This window comes from Lipotes vexillifer, unplaced genomic scaffold (genome assembly GCF_000442215.2).
Source record: "Lipotes vexillifer unplaced genomic scaffold, Lipotes_vexillifer_v1.1 scaffold47, whole genome shotgun sequence".
NCBI classification, from domain to species: Eukaryota; Metazoa; Chordata; class Mammalia; order Artiodactyla; family Lipotidae; genus Lipotes; species Lipotes vexillifer.
In genome coordinates, this window is record NW_006791298.1 from 3,018,979 (window position 1) to 3,032,983 (window position 14,005).

Consider the following 14,005-nt stretch of genomic DNA (forward strand, 5'->3'; position numbering starts at 1 on the left):
CGCTGTCCATGGTCACCATCTGTAATCACTGTGCCCAAATGTCAGCATCTTGGCTGGCTGGTGTAGTCTTTTTTATTTTTCGTAATAGAAAACTTGCATTTAATACAGGATGTTGATTTAATTCAATGATGAGGAAGTTCTGACAACTTCTAAATAGTTGGAATAGAGAAACATTATTTGAAAATGAAAGTATTATTTAAACATTAGTAAAATAGAATGCACCCATATTCAAGGTATCTTATAGGTGAATTCTAAATAAAAATACATTTCCAGATGATTTAATCTAGTCATATGGAGTTACACTGTAGCTTTAATGGAGACCTGTAGCAATTATCTCATAAGTCAAGGATCTCATATCTATTAGAAACCAGTTTAAGAACAGTCCACTTTGAACTTTGAGGCATTAAGTACCAAAATAACAAAAATGTCCAGTGATGAATTAAGATCAGAATAGGTAATTCCAAAGCATTTCTCTCAGCTATATTCAGGATTACAGGGGTATTTTAATATAAAGATATTTAGCTTATACAAAAAAATTAAAGACTTCTCACTTTATTCACTGATACACTTGTCAAAAAATGATCTCTTCTAAGTTATTTTCCAGTTCATTTTAGAGGGAAGGGCTGTTTCTGAAAAATGCAGTTTTCTTTGTTGCCAATAAACTTAGGTATGCGTCTTAAAATGAAGAGAACAGGGTGTATGTTCATGTATCAAATATGAGGCAACAGAAGTCATTTTGTCTTGAAGCCTTAGGGAGGGGAGAAAAATCCCCGATGTAGCATTCTGTCCAAATGATAAACCACAACTAAGTGAGTGAAACATTTACAAAAGTCAAGGCAGCCAAAGGAGCCTCTCTGTTCAAAGGAAAGAGAGTAAGAGATGGATAGGATGTTACTAAATAATGATTGGAGTAACACAATGGTTTCAAGTCTCAATTGGTCTCTCTCTTCTGTTATGTTCATTGGAAGATCAGGGCCAAGTGTATCCCACACCTTCTGCCCCCCCCCCCGCCCATATAAACATTAGTTTTGTGTGTGGATCTTTCTGCTTTGTCCTTCATGTGGCCTCCAAGGGTGATAAAGCGAGAGTCATCTGATCTACAATGAACAGAACTGGGAAGGGATTCTTAGCCGACCCAGCTGTTCTGAAAGGCAAAAGCTTAGTATATCAAGAGGTCAAACATATAGTAACTGATTTAATAGCATTAAGCACATAGCTATGTAACTTGGATTACATATGAAACCAATCTACTTCTTAACCCTTTATTTCCTGACTAATGTAGGTTTATCTGTTTTGGCTTACATTCTAAGGTAAGTTTTCAATGGTAGAACACAAAAGAATTATCCTTTTTGGTATATTTTAGGCAATGTCCTGTTATGAGCACTGTATCACAAAGTATCCTTAATATTTAGCAGATTCTCTAAAAACCTTATTTAAGTAGTACCAATAAAATCACTAGTGAAGGCAATTAGTTTTACTGAGTTACTGTTTAGTATCATTTCAATGAATAGTTTTAAAAAAAATAACTCATTTTCATTTTAAGAGGTGAATCTGAAATTTCTATAAATGGAAAATTAGTTATTTTCAACCTTGTTAAAAATTTTGTTTCAAATTTTTCATAGTATTTTAATTTTCATGATACAGTGAATTAAATGACATGGTAATATCTAACACAAATTTTGTCAAGACAATTCGTATAAGATATTATACAAGGGAATAGCATTTTTTTTCCCTGTGGAAATGGTCAAAGCAAAGTATATAAGGTTTAAAAAAACGTGCTATCAATTCTGTGATTGTCTCTTCCCCTTTATTTTGTGACAGCACAAATGATGATACAAAAAAAACTAGAAAATTAAAAATTTTAAATAATGCTTCAAAGTTATTTGGAGGGGATCTCATATTGCTCCATGAGATATGTCTTTTCTTTAAATTCAGTAGAGTCTGTGTAGTTCAGTTTAAAAACAACTTTCATATTTAAAAGTCTATACTGAAAAATACATTCCAATATTTTATAAAAGGAGATGTGGAAATTTTAAAAGTTTGAAAATACTTTTTCTCTACAAGCATAAGAATAACTACAATATAATAAAGACTCATCCCTGAGATAGTAGCTAAAACAAACTTATAAATTTTAAAAGCTTTTAAAAGAATCTAATAAATACACATCTGGAGCTTTAAATGGGAAAACTGGTACCTAATACCACTCACTATTAGATTTAATCTGAGTTTTAAAATATATAGCTCTACCAAAGGTGCCATTTTTATTAATGCACTATATTAAGTCTATCCACAAATGCTAAAAGTATATAGAAGCATATGAGATACAAAATATAAGTCAAGATCCCCTTCTACATGTTGACTTACTTTAAAGGGTCAAGAAGAAATGTATTATTTACGTTGAGATTATCTACTGGTGCGTGTAGAAAGTTTAAATTAGCTGCAAGAAATTTTATCTAGACATGCACCTGCCTGTGCTATGATCTGGTATTTATTGGGCAGATTAATTACAAACATTTCTTCTGTTCCTTTAAATATGATCAGGCAGATACAGAAGTTGGCATTTTCATAGTGAGTGCATTTCTTCTAAATGCCTGCAGGATAAAAAAGATGCTTATTAAATCATCAAGAATTAGTTTCCAAATTAACATGCATCTCATACATGATTTAAGAAATGATTTAAACACCCGTTTACTATGTAATTTGGTACCTAGTTTAGTTAGGTACTGGTCATCTCTCATTTACTTATTTTTGAGTCTTCAAAGCAAGATTCACTTTCACAAATAATTGTCAATATGACTACTCTGACATAGCACTCTTCACTTTATGTGAAGATGGATTTGAGATACTTCCAGAGGGTTCTAAAACTCCAAAATGACCTAATGAAAACACCAAATCTTACATGCCTTTTGTCTATAAGCCTTTAGTGCCTTTCAGCAGGTGTTTCCTCCAACAGCTGCCCCCGCAAAAGTCTTTACTGACATTCCTATTCAGAGTATGTCCCTCTGGGGACTCCTAGTGGTGACAGAAGTTCTTGTCCATTTGGCCTTAGGACACTTGTGTGAGAGGAAGCCTTTGAAAAAAGCACCCAATGGCAACTGATGGCATATATTCCCACAGGGCATGTGGACCCTTTACTTCCTTAAATATCCCTTCCTTGCTTATACTGGCAGCTATGAATAAGTAATACATGGTGGGCCCCTATATTTCCCTATTCATGACAGTCCACCTATATTCTTCTTGTCCTACAAGTAGATAGGTTGCCAACTTGACAACCAACTTTTGCCAACTCATGAGCTGAGTCTGATCTGAATACTAGTAGAAGATTTTAAGCATCCTAGGGTTCACTTAATATCCTTATAGGTTATTGATACACAGTTATCAGAACTAATGATAATACTGTGGAGGAAAGGAAGACTGCCATTTATTAAAAAGTTACTGTGGGAAAGGTACTAATTAAGCTAATTATTTAATTAATTAATTTGCTTTTTATTTTATTTTTGTTTTTTTTGGCCACACCGCGCAGCTTGTGGGATCTTAGTTCCCTGACCAGGGATGGAACCGGGGCCCTGGCAGTGAAAGTGCCAAGTCCTAACCACAGGACCACTAGGGAATTCCCTAAGCTATTTTATATAATCCACAAGGTAAATAGCATCGGTCCCATTTTATAATTAAGGTTTTGGGAACCGAGTGCCTTGTTTAAGGCCACTAGCTAAAGTAGGTAGTAGAGCTGGTGCTGGACATCTAATCCAAATCCCATTCTCTGTTACAATGCCAGGCCCTGCAAAGAAGTCTCATCAGTTGATCATGGCTGCCAGGACAGTTGTGTTGAGAAAGATTCTGAGGCCAAATTTAGGATCCAGCAAAAATCAATACTTCGATCAATGTGATGTATATCAGCACAAGAGTAAGGAATAGTAGCATGTTTGTTTTCTCTACACTGTCATACTGGTTCTGGAGATGAAGATCTCAGAAGACAAATGAAAAGAAATTTACATACAGTGATGCAGTTCATGAGCAGTATTTTGACAGAATTCATCCTTTATATAGCACTTATATTCTTTCTAAAACATTTTGGATTGTTACTTCCTTAATAATCTTCACTGGTCCATTTCTGCCTAATGAATAAAGTCTGAGCTAACTTATTAGCCTGGTGATCATAACTGTCAATGATATATCTGGAATCTACTGTTCAATCATTCTGCTTCTCTGCCTTTTTTGTTCATGCTGTTATCTCTGCCTAGTATGTTTACACAGCCCAGCAACATTACCCATTTTTCAAATTCCAGCTTCCTAGTAAAATACAAACATTTCTATTACTAGGGTCTTGGATGGCCCTGTTAGAGATTATGTACAGTGGAATAACTAAAACTGATTTTAAAATCATGAACCCTTAAATAATGAGCTAATCACTCTATCCTAAAGGCGGTCTACGTTGTGTGTTCCTATACTACTGCTTATTCTTCATTTCGTACTTAGAGTAGGAAAGAATGTTTACTCTCCTCAGTCTGAAGAGGAAGAAATTTCTGTCAACTCTTCTGCTCCCTACAGCCCATGGAAAAGTGACAAAGTTGACTGAAGTCCCGAACAGTAGTCCACATTTTACCAGTCATATTCGGCCACTATTCTTACACAACACTCTTCTTCCCCACTATTCAGCTTCCCTTTCACCGTCTGTCTACTCTCAAGTCCAGCTGGCCTTCATGCTTTGTAATTTCATGTTGTAAGGAGACCAGCCCATTCTCTCTCTCTCTTCTGCAACCAAGCATGTAAGGTAGGTCTGTGGTCTTTACTGTTATAGACACACGTGGACTTGGGTCTATTTCAAGGATCCAGATTTCTCCTCAGGTTCAGGAGAGCACATGGGATTCAAGATCTAGATTCAGTATGGGAGAGGGGAGGTTCCACTTCTGCCTTAGTCCACATTAGTTACCCCAACCTTCTACTAGAGGGCCTGCCATGTTGGAGGTTAATTCCTCCACTAATCAAGTTGACACTTTGATCCTCGCTGGATTCATAATCTTTTTTTGTACTTGCTATTGTCCAGAATCCTAGAAAGAAGAAGGGTCTGAACTTGTATCACTTATCATAGCTTGCCTTATATTATTATTATTTCATGTATATAGTATGAATCTTATGTCCTTAGCTTGAATACTAGGTTGGCATTAAGCAAAGTGCTTTGTTTATACTAACCCTCACACTTTTGTTAACCAAGTGATTTATTTACACTGTTTCTAGGAAATGTATCTCAGCATCGCTCGTTGACATTAGCCCGAATCATGCTTTCTCCGCCTCTTTTGCTGGTCTTCATACTGTCTGTGGCCTATGGGTTGCTGTCTCCCTTACGCACAGTCTCTCTTATTGTAACATTATTTTATAAAGGCTCCATTTTCTAAAGGCTCTGGGAGCAAATGCATATGGGGTGCTTACCCCCACTGAATAATATAGTCGGGAGGAATAATAACTGAAGTGTGACAGAGGGCAAAAGTGATGTGCAGACAGGGAATCTGGCCACAGTGGTGTCAGGGGCATTGTGACTGTCAGAGGTTTCTAGGGCATAGGACAAGATCAGGGAGTTTAGTATCCTCCCTTAGTCATACCAGTTAGGCAGCTGTGACAAATGTATAAAAGAACATGGAAGAGAGGGATCTAAGGAAGCCTTGTGTAAGGTAAGTTATAAGCAGCTTTTGAAAGACAGGTAAAATTTTGATGATGGGGGAAAGGTATGCCAAGTAGAGGAGACAAGAACAAAGATAAGGAAATGACAAAGGTGCTTTCTGAGAAATGTGTCTAGGTATGAATGGCAAATAATCTGGAGTGACTCAGGCACAAAGATAAATTAAAAAGGCAAGCTGGGGTCAGATCAGGGAAGAGTTCTGAATGATGGTATAAATTTGGATTTTACTATGAATATGGTGGAGTGATACCTTCTAAAGCATAATTTGTTCAATAGCAGGACAGGCTGTAGGGAAACAAGATCAAAGAGCAGAGAGGCAGGTTACAATGAGGATGCAGATAATCTGAATGAGAGGTAATGAAGGAATAAACCAGCGCAGTGGACATGGAAAGGAGAAGTAAACGTTTTGGGAAGTGATATGACTTGGCAGCAGTTTGGATGTAGGGACAACTGGATCAGACAGAATTGTAAGGTTTTCAGCCTTATCACTGGATGAATGTAATCCCTAGAAAGATAAAATGAGGGATAATATGAGGGGGGGATGAAATCAGCATATTAGGAGAATAAAGTATGGGAGCTGAGATTGTTTACAGCTCAGGAGGAGGGTGACTTATACACTAAGGTGAGAACTAAAGTCAAGGAATGGATGAGATCATGAAGAAAGCACACAAGGTGAGAAGAAAACATGATCAAAAGAACCCAGGGAAATGTCTCAAAGGTAGTCAAGTACATTTCACCGTTATTTTTCTCTGTTGCTTCCCACTAAAAGGGAAGTTGACTAGTAGGTCAACCTTAATTCTTTCAAGTTTTTTGAAAGTACTACTCAAAATAAAGACTCAAAAACATCCCTAACATGTGATGATGTTTACTAGAATCCACGAACACAAAGCTATTCTCAGTACTCTTAAGTTTCCCAAAAGTTCATTAAGGAGACTGTCATATATTAAATGTGTATATTCATTTGCCAAATGTATGACTGTGAATATTTATGTGTGTATATAACTGTGTATTTATGACAACCATCTAATAGTTTGCTGCTGGATTTCCATAGGTCAGAAATTGTATAAAACATTTTATCCTATAATGAATGAATATATGTATTTGTATATATATTGTATACTTAAAACTTAATAGGATCTAAAACCTTTGAGCAGTCATGAAACCTGACATTCACTGATTACTACCATGTAGTGGGCAAGAGCACAGGCTCTGGCACCAGACTACTCTGGTTAGTATACTGGCTCTGTCTCTTAAGTGATTCTGGTACAAGGTACTTAACCTCTTTGTGCCTCAGCTTCCTTACCTGTAAAATAAAGATAATAACTATCTACTTCACTAAGTTGTTGTGAAGGTTAAATGGGATGCGTATAAAGTGCTTATAACAGTGTCCGGCACATTGAAAGTGCTCAATAAATGTTAGCTATTATTATAAGCTATTATTTACTGTATACTACAGAATGAACATTTTAAGGAGTGAAAGTGATACAATTTTCTGTAGAAGATGCTTTGCAAATATTTTAAAAACAGGTAGTTAAGAAGATAATATTAATCACTTGAGATACCATTTCCAAAGAAACGTATTCTCAGTATAGAATTCTTTTTTTGCATTAATTTTTTTCTGAGAGAAAACAGGCAACATCTGGTTAGCTTCTAAGAATCTTAATATTGATGCCACTAAGTCTGGGATAATGCTAGTTTTTACTGTGAACCTTCATTTGCAGGTACACTAAACACTAATGTTACATCATGACTCATAATGCTTCTAGCTAATATGTTATAGTAAGCTATTTATAAATATATAATTTTTACTTGTATTGCTGAATCCACAGGAATTGTTTTGAAGGAAAGGTACAACTAATTAATTATTTACTTAATTCAGCACATTTCCAAATTCACTGACTTGTTATGTCTTTGTTCAGTCAGATGTGCCCTACAGAAACTATAACCTACCTCTCACTATTTAGTTAGCTACTTTTACTAAAGGTACTCAATTAAGGGCCCTCTTTATATTCACTAAAAAATATGCCCTCTCTGAAAGCTAGCCTGGTAAGCTCAACAGTGTTCTCTTTCAACAGCCTCTAACTCACAGATCTTGTTAGACTGCCTTCCTATTATTTATAAGAATAGAAAAATATACTTTCAACTAATGTCCCTATTTTCTTTACAGACAGACAATACCAAGTTTGATAATATAATTAAAATGTTTCCACCTGAAAAATAAACAGTGAAATCTAACAAGGCTAAACCTAATTATAAAGGTGAAACAGTACCTCGGTTTAAAATGGTTTTAAGGAATTCACAGCTATCAAGATCATATAATTAATTCTATATGAAAGAAAAAAGACTTTTTTTTCAGAAAACAGTGCAAAGTAAGTTGTCATAGTAATGATGCAGAATAAATGCTTAAAATGAAATTAAAGAACCTACACATAGTTTTATTTTACATTATAAATAACAGCTTTGGGGCTATAAATTCTTGTTTCAACAGCCTACAGATTTGCCTGATTCTGTTTCAGAATGTACATTTAAAAATTTAGGATGAAAACTGCCAAGCAACTTATTATTATAATGTGTGCTTATGTTTTATTATAATTATTCATCTTTTGTGCTAGGTTCTATAATCCTGAGGGCAGGACTATGTCTGTCTTGTTTATTAGTGTATCCCCAATGCTAGAATAGTGCCTGGCTCCTAGTAGGCATTCAATAAATATTAAATGAATGAGGCATGTAAGGAAATAGCAATTTATAAGTATTTGAAAATATCTAAATAATTCCTTTAAAAAATTCTTAGAGTGGCCATTTGTTTTTATTCATTCACTGAATATGCATTATGGACCTTCTATCCAGGTTCTATACTAAACTCTGGGACTATAGTATAGAGATAAGATTTTTGTTTGTTTGCCAAGGAGAAGCCCAGAGAGAGCCCTGTAACCAGACAATTACAATACACTATCACATGATACATTTACAATCATTCAGACAAGCGTTGTAGAAGCCTAGAAGATGAAGCAACTTAGCCTTTTACCTTGGCAAGCTGGGGAGAGTTTCAAATGATGTGACACTGAAGGCTGACCTTAAGGAATGAGCAGGAGTTTGCTAGACAAAGAAGGAAGCAAGTACAATCCAGGCAGAGAGAGAGTAGTAGAGAAGCCTGGCGTCCTGAGAGAGAGAGATTCCAGAGGACTGAAGCATATGGTATGAACAGTGTGAATGAAAAAGACTACTTTCTGCCTATGTGAGGTCTGAGCTGGAGGAAGAAAAACACCTAATATGTACTGATTGCCCAAGTCCTGCTTTTAACTATATAATTAGTTATATAACACTATAAATATCTGCTTTATTATTATATACATGTGTTTAAAATACAAAAACCACTTAGAGAATTTATCTAACACTTTGAGGAGCTTTTCTGACTACTCTAAGAGTTAAAATGGGAAAAAAATGTTCACCTGTCAGGTGACATAAAACCAATTCCTACTAAATGTGCCAGAATAATTTTTCTCCACCTCAAGAACAGTTAGTCTTCAGTCTGTTCATTACTGTCTTTTTATAGTATTTTTATTTAATAAAACCTATTAAGACTACCATACAAATCTCTTTACTTATGCTTTTATCTTTTAACTGATCAATTTTTATATTGCTGACATCCCTTCTTCACCATTTGCTCATTTAAAAATTCATAGTATATGAAATATGTCTCTGGAGAAAATGTCTATAAAATTTGTTACAGCTGGCAAATGTGTATGAGTCAGTGATAGCACATGACTAAATGCTTCACAGAAAATAAAATTTGTTTCTGTAGTAAGCAGAACTGTTTAAATGTTATTTATTTTTATGTTTCAAAGAAAATATATTGTGAAGTGCTGCATTGATTTAATACGCAACAATGTCTGTGTACACGCTGTAGAAGGAAAATTTATGAAACCTTTGCACAACTCCTTTAATTGAATTTTCCAAATCTCTCACCACACACAAATAATCAATATCTTCTGCAGAGAAAACCAGTCAGAATTATTGCTGTCTTTCATTTCAATTTTGTTGTCATCAGCACATACAGAGCACCTGGATATTTGTAATGTCTGATAGCAAGTTATTTACTATATTTACACCTCTTAGACACATAATTGCTATTAAATGAGTTAAAATCTGTGGTTTAAAATTTTTTACCTAATTATTTAAAAGATAAAAGCATCATACTTCTATAAAGTATAAAAAAATTTAAATCTTGGAAGAAATTATTTAAAAGGCTTTGAAAAGTAATAAACCAGTTTGTTTTTCCTTAAATCCTAGACAAATCTCAAGTAAGCAGTCGAAATGTAGCTCTAAAAGTGATGAATAGTGTAAAGCAAAAGCATGAACATTTATTAATAGGAAAAGGTATGACCCACATACAGCATATGTGACAACTGAATCCTTATAAAGAGCTGAGGACTACAGTTGTACATTAATGTGTATTTGTGTCACCAAAACTAACATCTCTATTTTTTATCTCCAGATAAACTAATGTTTATCTGGAGATAAACATAAAAATGTTAACATAAACATAAGAATGTTAAAGCATAGGGGAATTTTTGTTGTTTCTCCTAAAATTCATCATGTCTAAACCTCAGTGCTTTTAATATTGGAGTATTTGTTTGAAAAAGATATTGCTTAATGTTAAGATATAACAGAAAAAAAAAGGGTAGTAGTTTTCTAGGAGTAAAATTATTTAGCTGATATGATGAATACTTTTTCAAGACTGAGTGGGGGAAAGAACAACATATTCTTAAGCTAAAAAATACTTCAGTGGGTGGTTAGAATGAAAAGGCAATATCAAACTATTTTACAGTCTTAGAACAGAAGGAGTTTAAAATTTGTCCTGTGGTCCAAGAATTTGAAAACTTCAAAATCCTATAACCAAGATGAATTTTACAATGCAAGAAAACGGTAAGTTAGCTAAAGAAAGCCAGAACATGATAGTTTGTGCTTTTTTCTTTTTTAAGGCCAGAGCTAGAAATTCTGAAATATTTTGTATTATAAACAGCTGAGACAATCAACTTTTTTGAACAATGTAAAGTTCAGATGGTTACATTTCATTTAAATTATGCATACTTCAACCTACACAATTATTCTCAAAACAGATAAAATATGTTTTGGACTGAAGCTAAGTGTCTAGATTTCATATCTTAAGTGTCTAGATTTCATATCTTGGCAACTGCGCTACAATTTGCTTACATTCTTTTAAAAAACATTTTGTTTACTGTAAGTGCTAGTCACAGACAAACAATGCTGGTATTTTCTAATATCTCCAGAAAAAATGAAAATACCAAGTACAATATAATGCCATCTATTGTCTCAGGAATATTTGTATCAAGTTGTTTTATGTAGGGGTTGATTATGCAAAGTAAATAAATTTCATGCCTTCCCATGTGATGCTAATGTGACATTCCATCTGTATCAACCCACTGAATGGTCATATGTTTTAAATCTTCAGCATAACAAATTAAAAATAATTTTGAAAATTCACATCCAAATATAACAGAAAAAGAACCTTTCATTTCATTATTTTTCTAATAGTCATAAAGCCAATATTATTAAGGAAAGTGAAGTTAGGCTTACTTCCTAAGTAACTGAAAAAAGAAAGAAGCCTTCCTTTGTTTAAGAAATTTGTAGTTAGCAAAGGAGGTCCTCTTTATTCATATGCTCTATCAAGGCATTCCCTAATGTGTAAGGTCCAGTTCTGAAAACTATGAAAATCTCAGTGTACCTTTTCATGTAACTGTGTATGTTTTAAATTTCCCTGGAATAGGTTATATAAAGCCTTAGAATGTGTGTCAGATGTCTATTTAATTAAAACACTAGAGTCTTATCTTTACAATTATACTTCTCTGCCTGTAATAAAGACTGCAACTGATGCTAAACACACAAGCACTGAAATGAAAAAAAATAAACAGAACTAAAGGACCAATTCAAAGGTGCAATGACAGCATAAATGTTGGAATTCTTCTGTTATTGTGTATTTTAACTATTCTGGGAAAATTTGATAAGAATCTGAAGGAAAAAAAAATCTGAAGGACATTCTTTTTTTTTTTTTTGCAGTACGTGGGCCTCTTACTGCTGTGGCCTCTCCCGCGGAGCACAGGCTCCGGACGCGCAGGCCCAGCGGCCATGGCTCACGGGCCCAGCCGCTCCGCAGCATGTGGGATCTTCCCGGACCAGGTCATGAACCTGTGTCCCCTGCATCAGCAGGCGGGCTCTCAACCACTGTGCCACCAGGGAAGCCCTGAAGGACATTCTTTTGATAGTGAAACAAGTAATCTGTTTATTTTCATTTTCATAATTACCTAATAAAACAAATCCAAAACATAGGGCTGATTTTTATATTATGTAATTTGTGACTATATAGTTTCTAATATTATGGAGATTCTCAAAACATTTTAAAATTTAAATAATTCTGGGTAACAGCATAATAAAAGAAAAGAGTAAATTAGAAATTTTTATAAAAAGGTAAGGGCTAGATCCCCAAATAAGGAATATATAAAGCAAATTAGTTTGAACTGTCAAAAAAACTAACAAAGCCCTCTTAAATAATGAATGTATAAATAGAAGGGGGTGAAAGTTAACTTAGCAAAGAAATTTACATATAACATGCATGTGTTTGGTGTCCATCACCTTTAACCGAAAAAAAAAAATCCCACTAATATTAAAAAATACACATATTAGGAACCAGAGAAAAAAACAGGGAAAAGTATTCTGTAAAAATATTTAGCTCAAATTCAAATTAAAAAATTCAATCTATTTTTCAGGCAATATTACTTTAAAAAATAAGTTGATACACTAATGAAGATTTGAATACCTCAGTAAATATTAAGAGCTAATGTAGCTCTTGCCAAGAAACAGAAATGGAAAATGACATATATTTTCATATATATATTTCTATATAATTTATATAAATATTATATATTTAATATATCTTAGCTCAGTTTTCATTTAAACCACAACAAATAATCAATGCTTATTAGAAACTTTAAAGCACGATTTAGTGATACAATCTCCTCTATGCATGAACACTCAGTTCTTAGGGAACACCTCGTAATGGGCAAGTCAGTTTTAATGCCTAAAATACTAGAAAATGGTTTTAAGGCTGATCATGCAGACACACACAAAGAATCAGTATGTACTGGATAACTGAAAGGAGATGACTGTTTTAACATGTGGAAATAACTTTAATGTCTTAATAAATGTTTAGGGAAGGAAACAATACTTTTGGAAAATTTTTTCCCATTAATTATTAGCAGTGACAGTTCACCTATTTGTTCTACAATTTTCCCTTCCTCACAAGCCTAATGTAAAGCCTAATTCTAATTAGTTCTAGGAAATTATAGATTAAAAAAAAAATTACACCATTGCCACAGAATATATAGAAGAAAGATTTCCTCTAGTTGGGAAATAATAAATATTCCAATTTCCCATTATGATCCTCTAAAACTTGTCAAGTTAGTAGAGATTAAAACCACTGAAAACCAGTTACACATTATAATCCAGTTACACAGCATCAGAAGAGATCTCAAGCCTTTTCTAAGGAAAGAGCTGCCTTCATGCTCTTAAATTCTATGGACCCTAATGGGAGTTAGCTGCCCAACTGAATGGCTCAGGAAGCCTGCTCAGTTCCCTTTCCACATGAGTTTTGGAGTTTTTCCATGGCTGCTGCCCTGCCATGACCCAGTTTGCCTTTGGAACTGACCAGCAGAGAATCTAGCTCTTTCCACTGCAAACTCATTGCTGGCTTTGTTAAAGATCCTAAACACAGACTAACATACTAGATTGGTTGAACCAGTTTCAGTTATGCCTTATGTTTGAATCTGAGAGCAGGGATGACTGGATGTTTTCATTTGTTTTAGGAAGAGACAACATGGAAAAATGCAAAGACCATACTTTTTGAGTAAGACTGGTCTTTAGTTGGAATCCCTGCTCTGACACTTAAGTAGCAGTGTCTTTGGGCAAGTTACTTAATATTTTTCTGTGTCTTTGTTCCTTATCTAGAATGACAATAATAGCTATCTTGCAGGGTTGTTGTAATGATCTGCTGATCCTAGTATTGGGAACACAGTAATTATTAGTCCTCAACGAATGGTAGTCATTGGTACTCAAAAATGGTAGACTAAAACATGGCTATCCACTTCAAGGGCTACCTCTATTTGCAGAGATTGCCAAATGGCATTCATGTCAGTAATATTAAAATCATCCCTCTCAAGTTGGTCTAATGGTTTTAATATTTTATAGTATTTTGCTTACTGAGGTATGAATGTGCATGTGTTATGAGAACTTAAAATCTGCTAATTTAGTTTCCCT

At 34.4% G+C, this 14,005-nt stretch overlaps 1 protein-coding gene across 1 annotated transcript in view; it reads right to left on the minus strand.

The window, feature by feature from the left end:
- Positions 1 to 7,924: 7,924 nt before the first annotated feature.
- The window catches only part of ITGB3BP (integrin subunit beta 3 binding protein), an 83,197-nt gene continuing 77,116 nt past the window's right edge, over positions 7,925 to 14,005 (minus strand). Inside the window, exon 10 of the mRNA XM_007464300.1 lies at positions 7,925 to 7,986. Coding sequence (XP_007464362.1) covers positions 7,925 to 7,986 — 62 coding nt within the window. The remainder of the gene's footprint in view (positions 7,987 to 14,005) is intronic.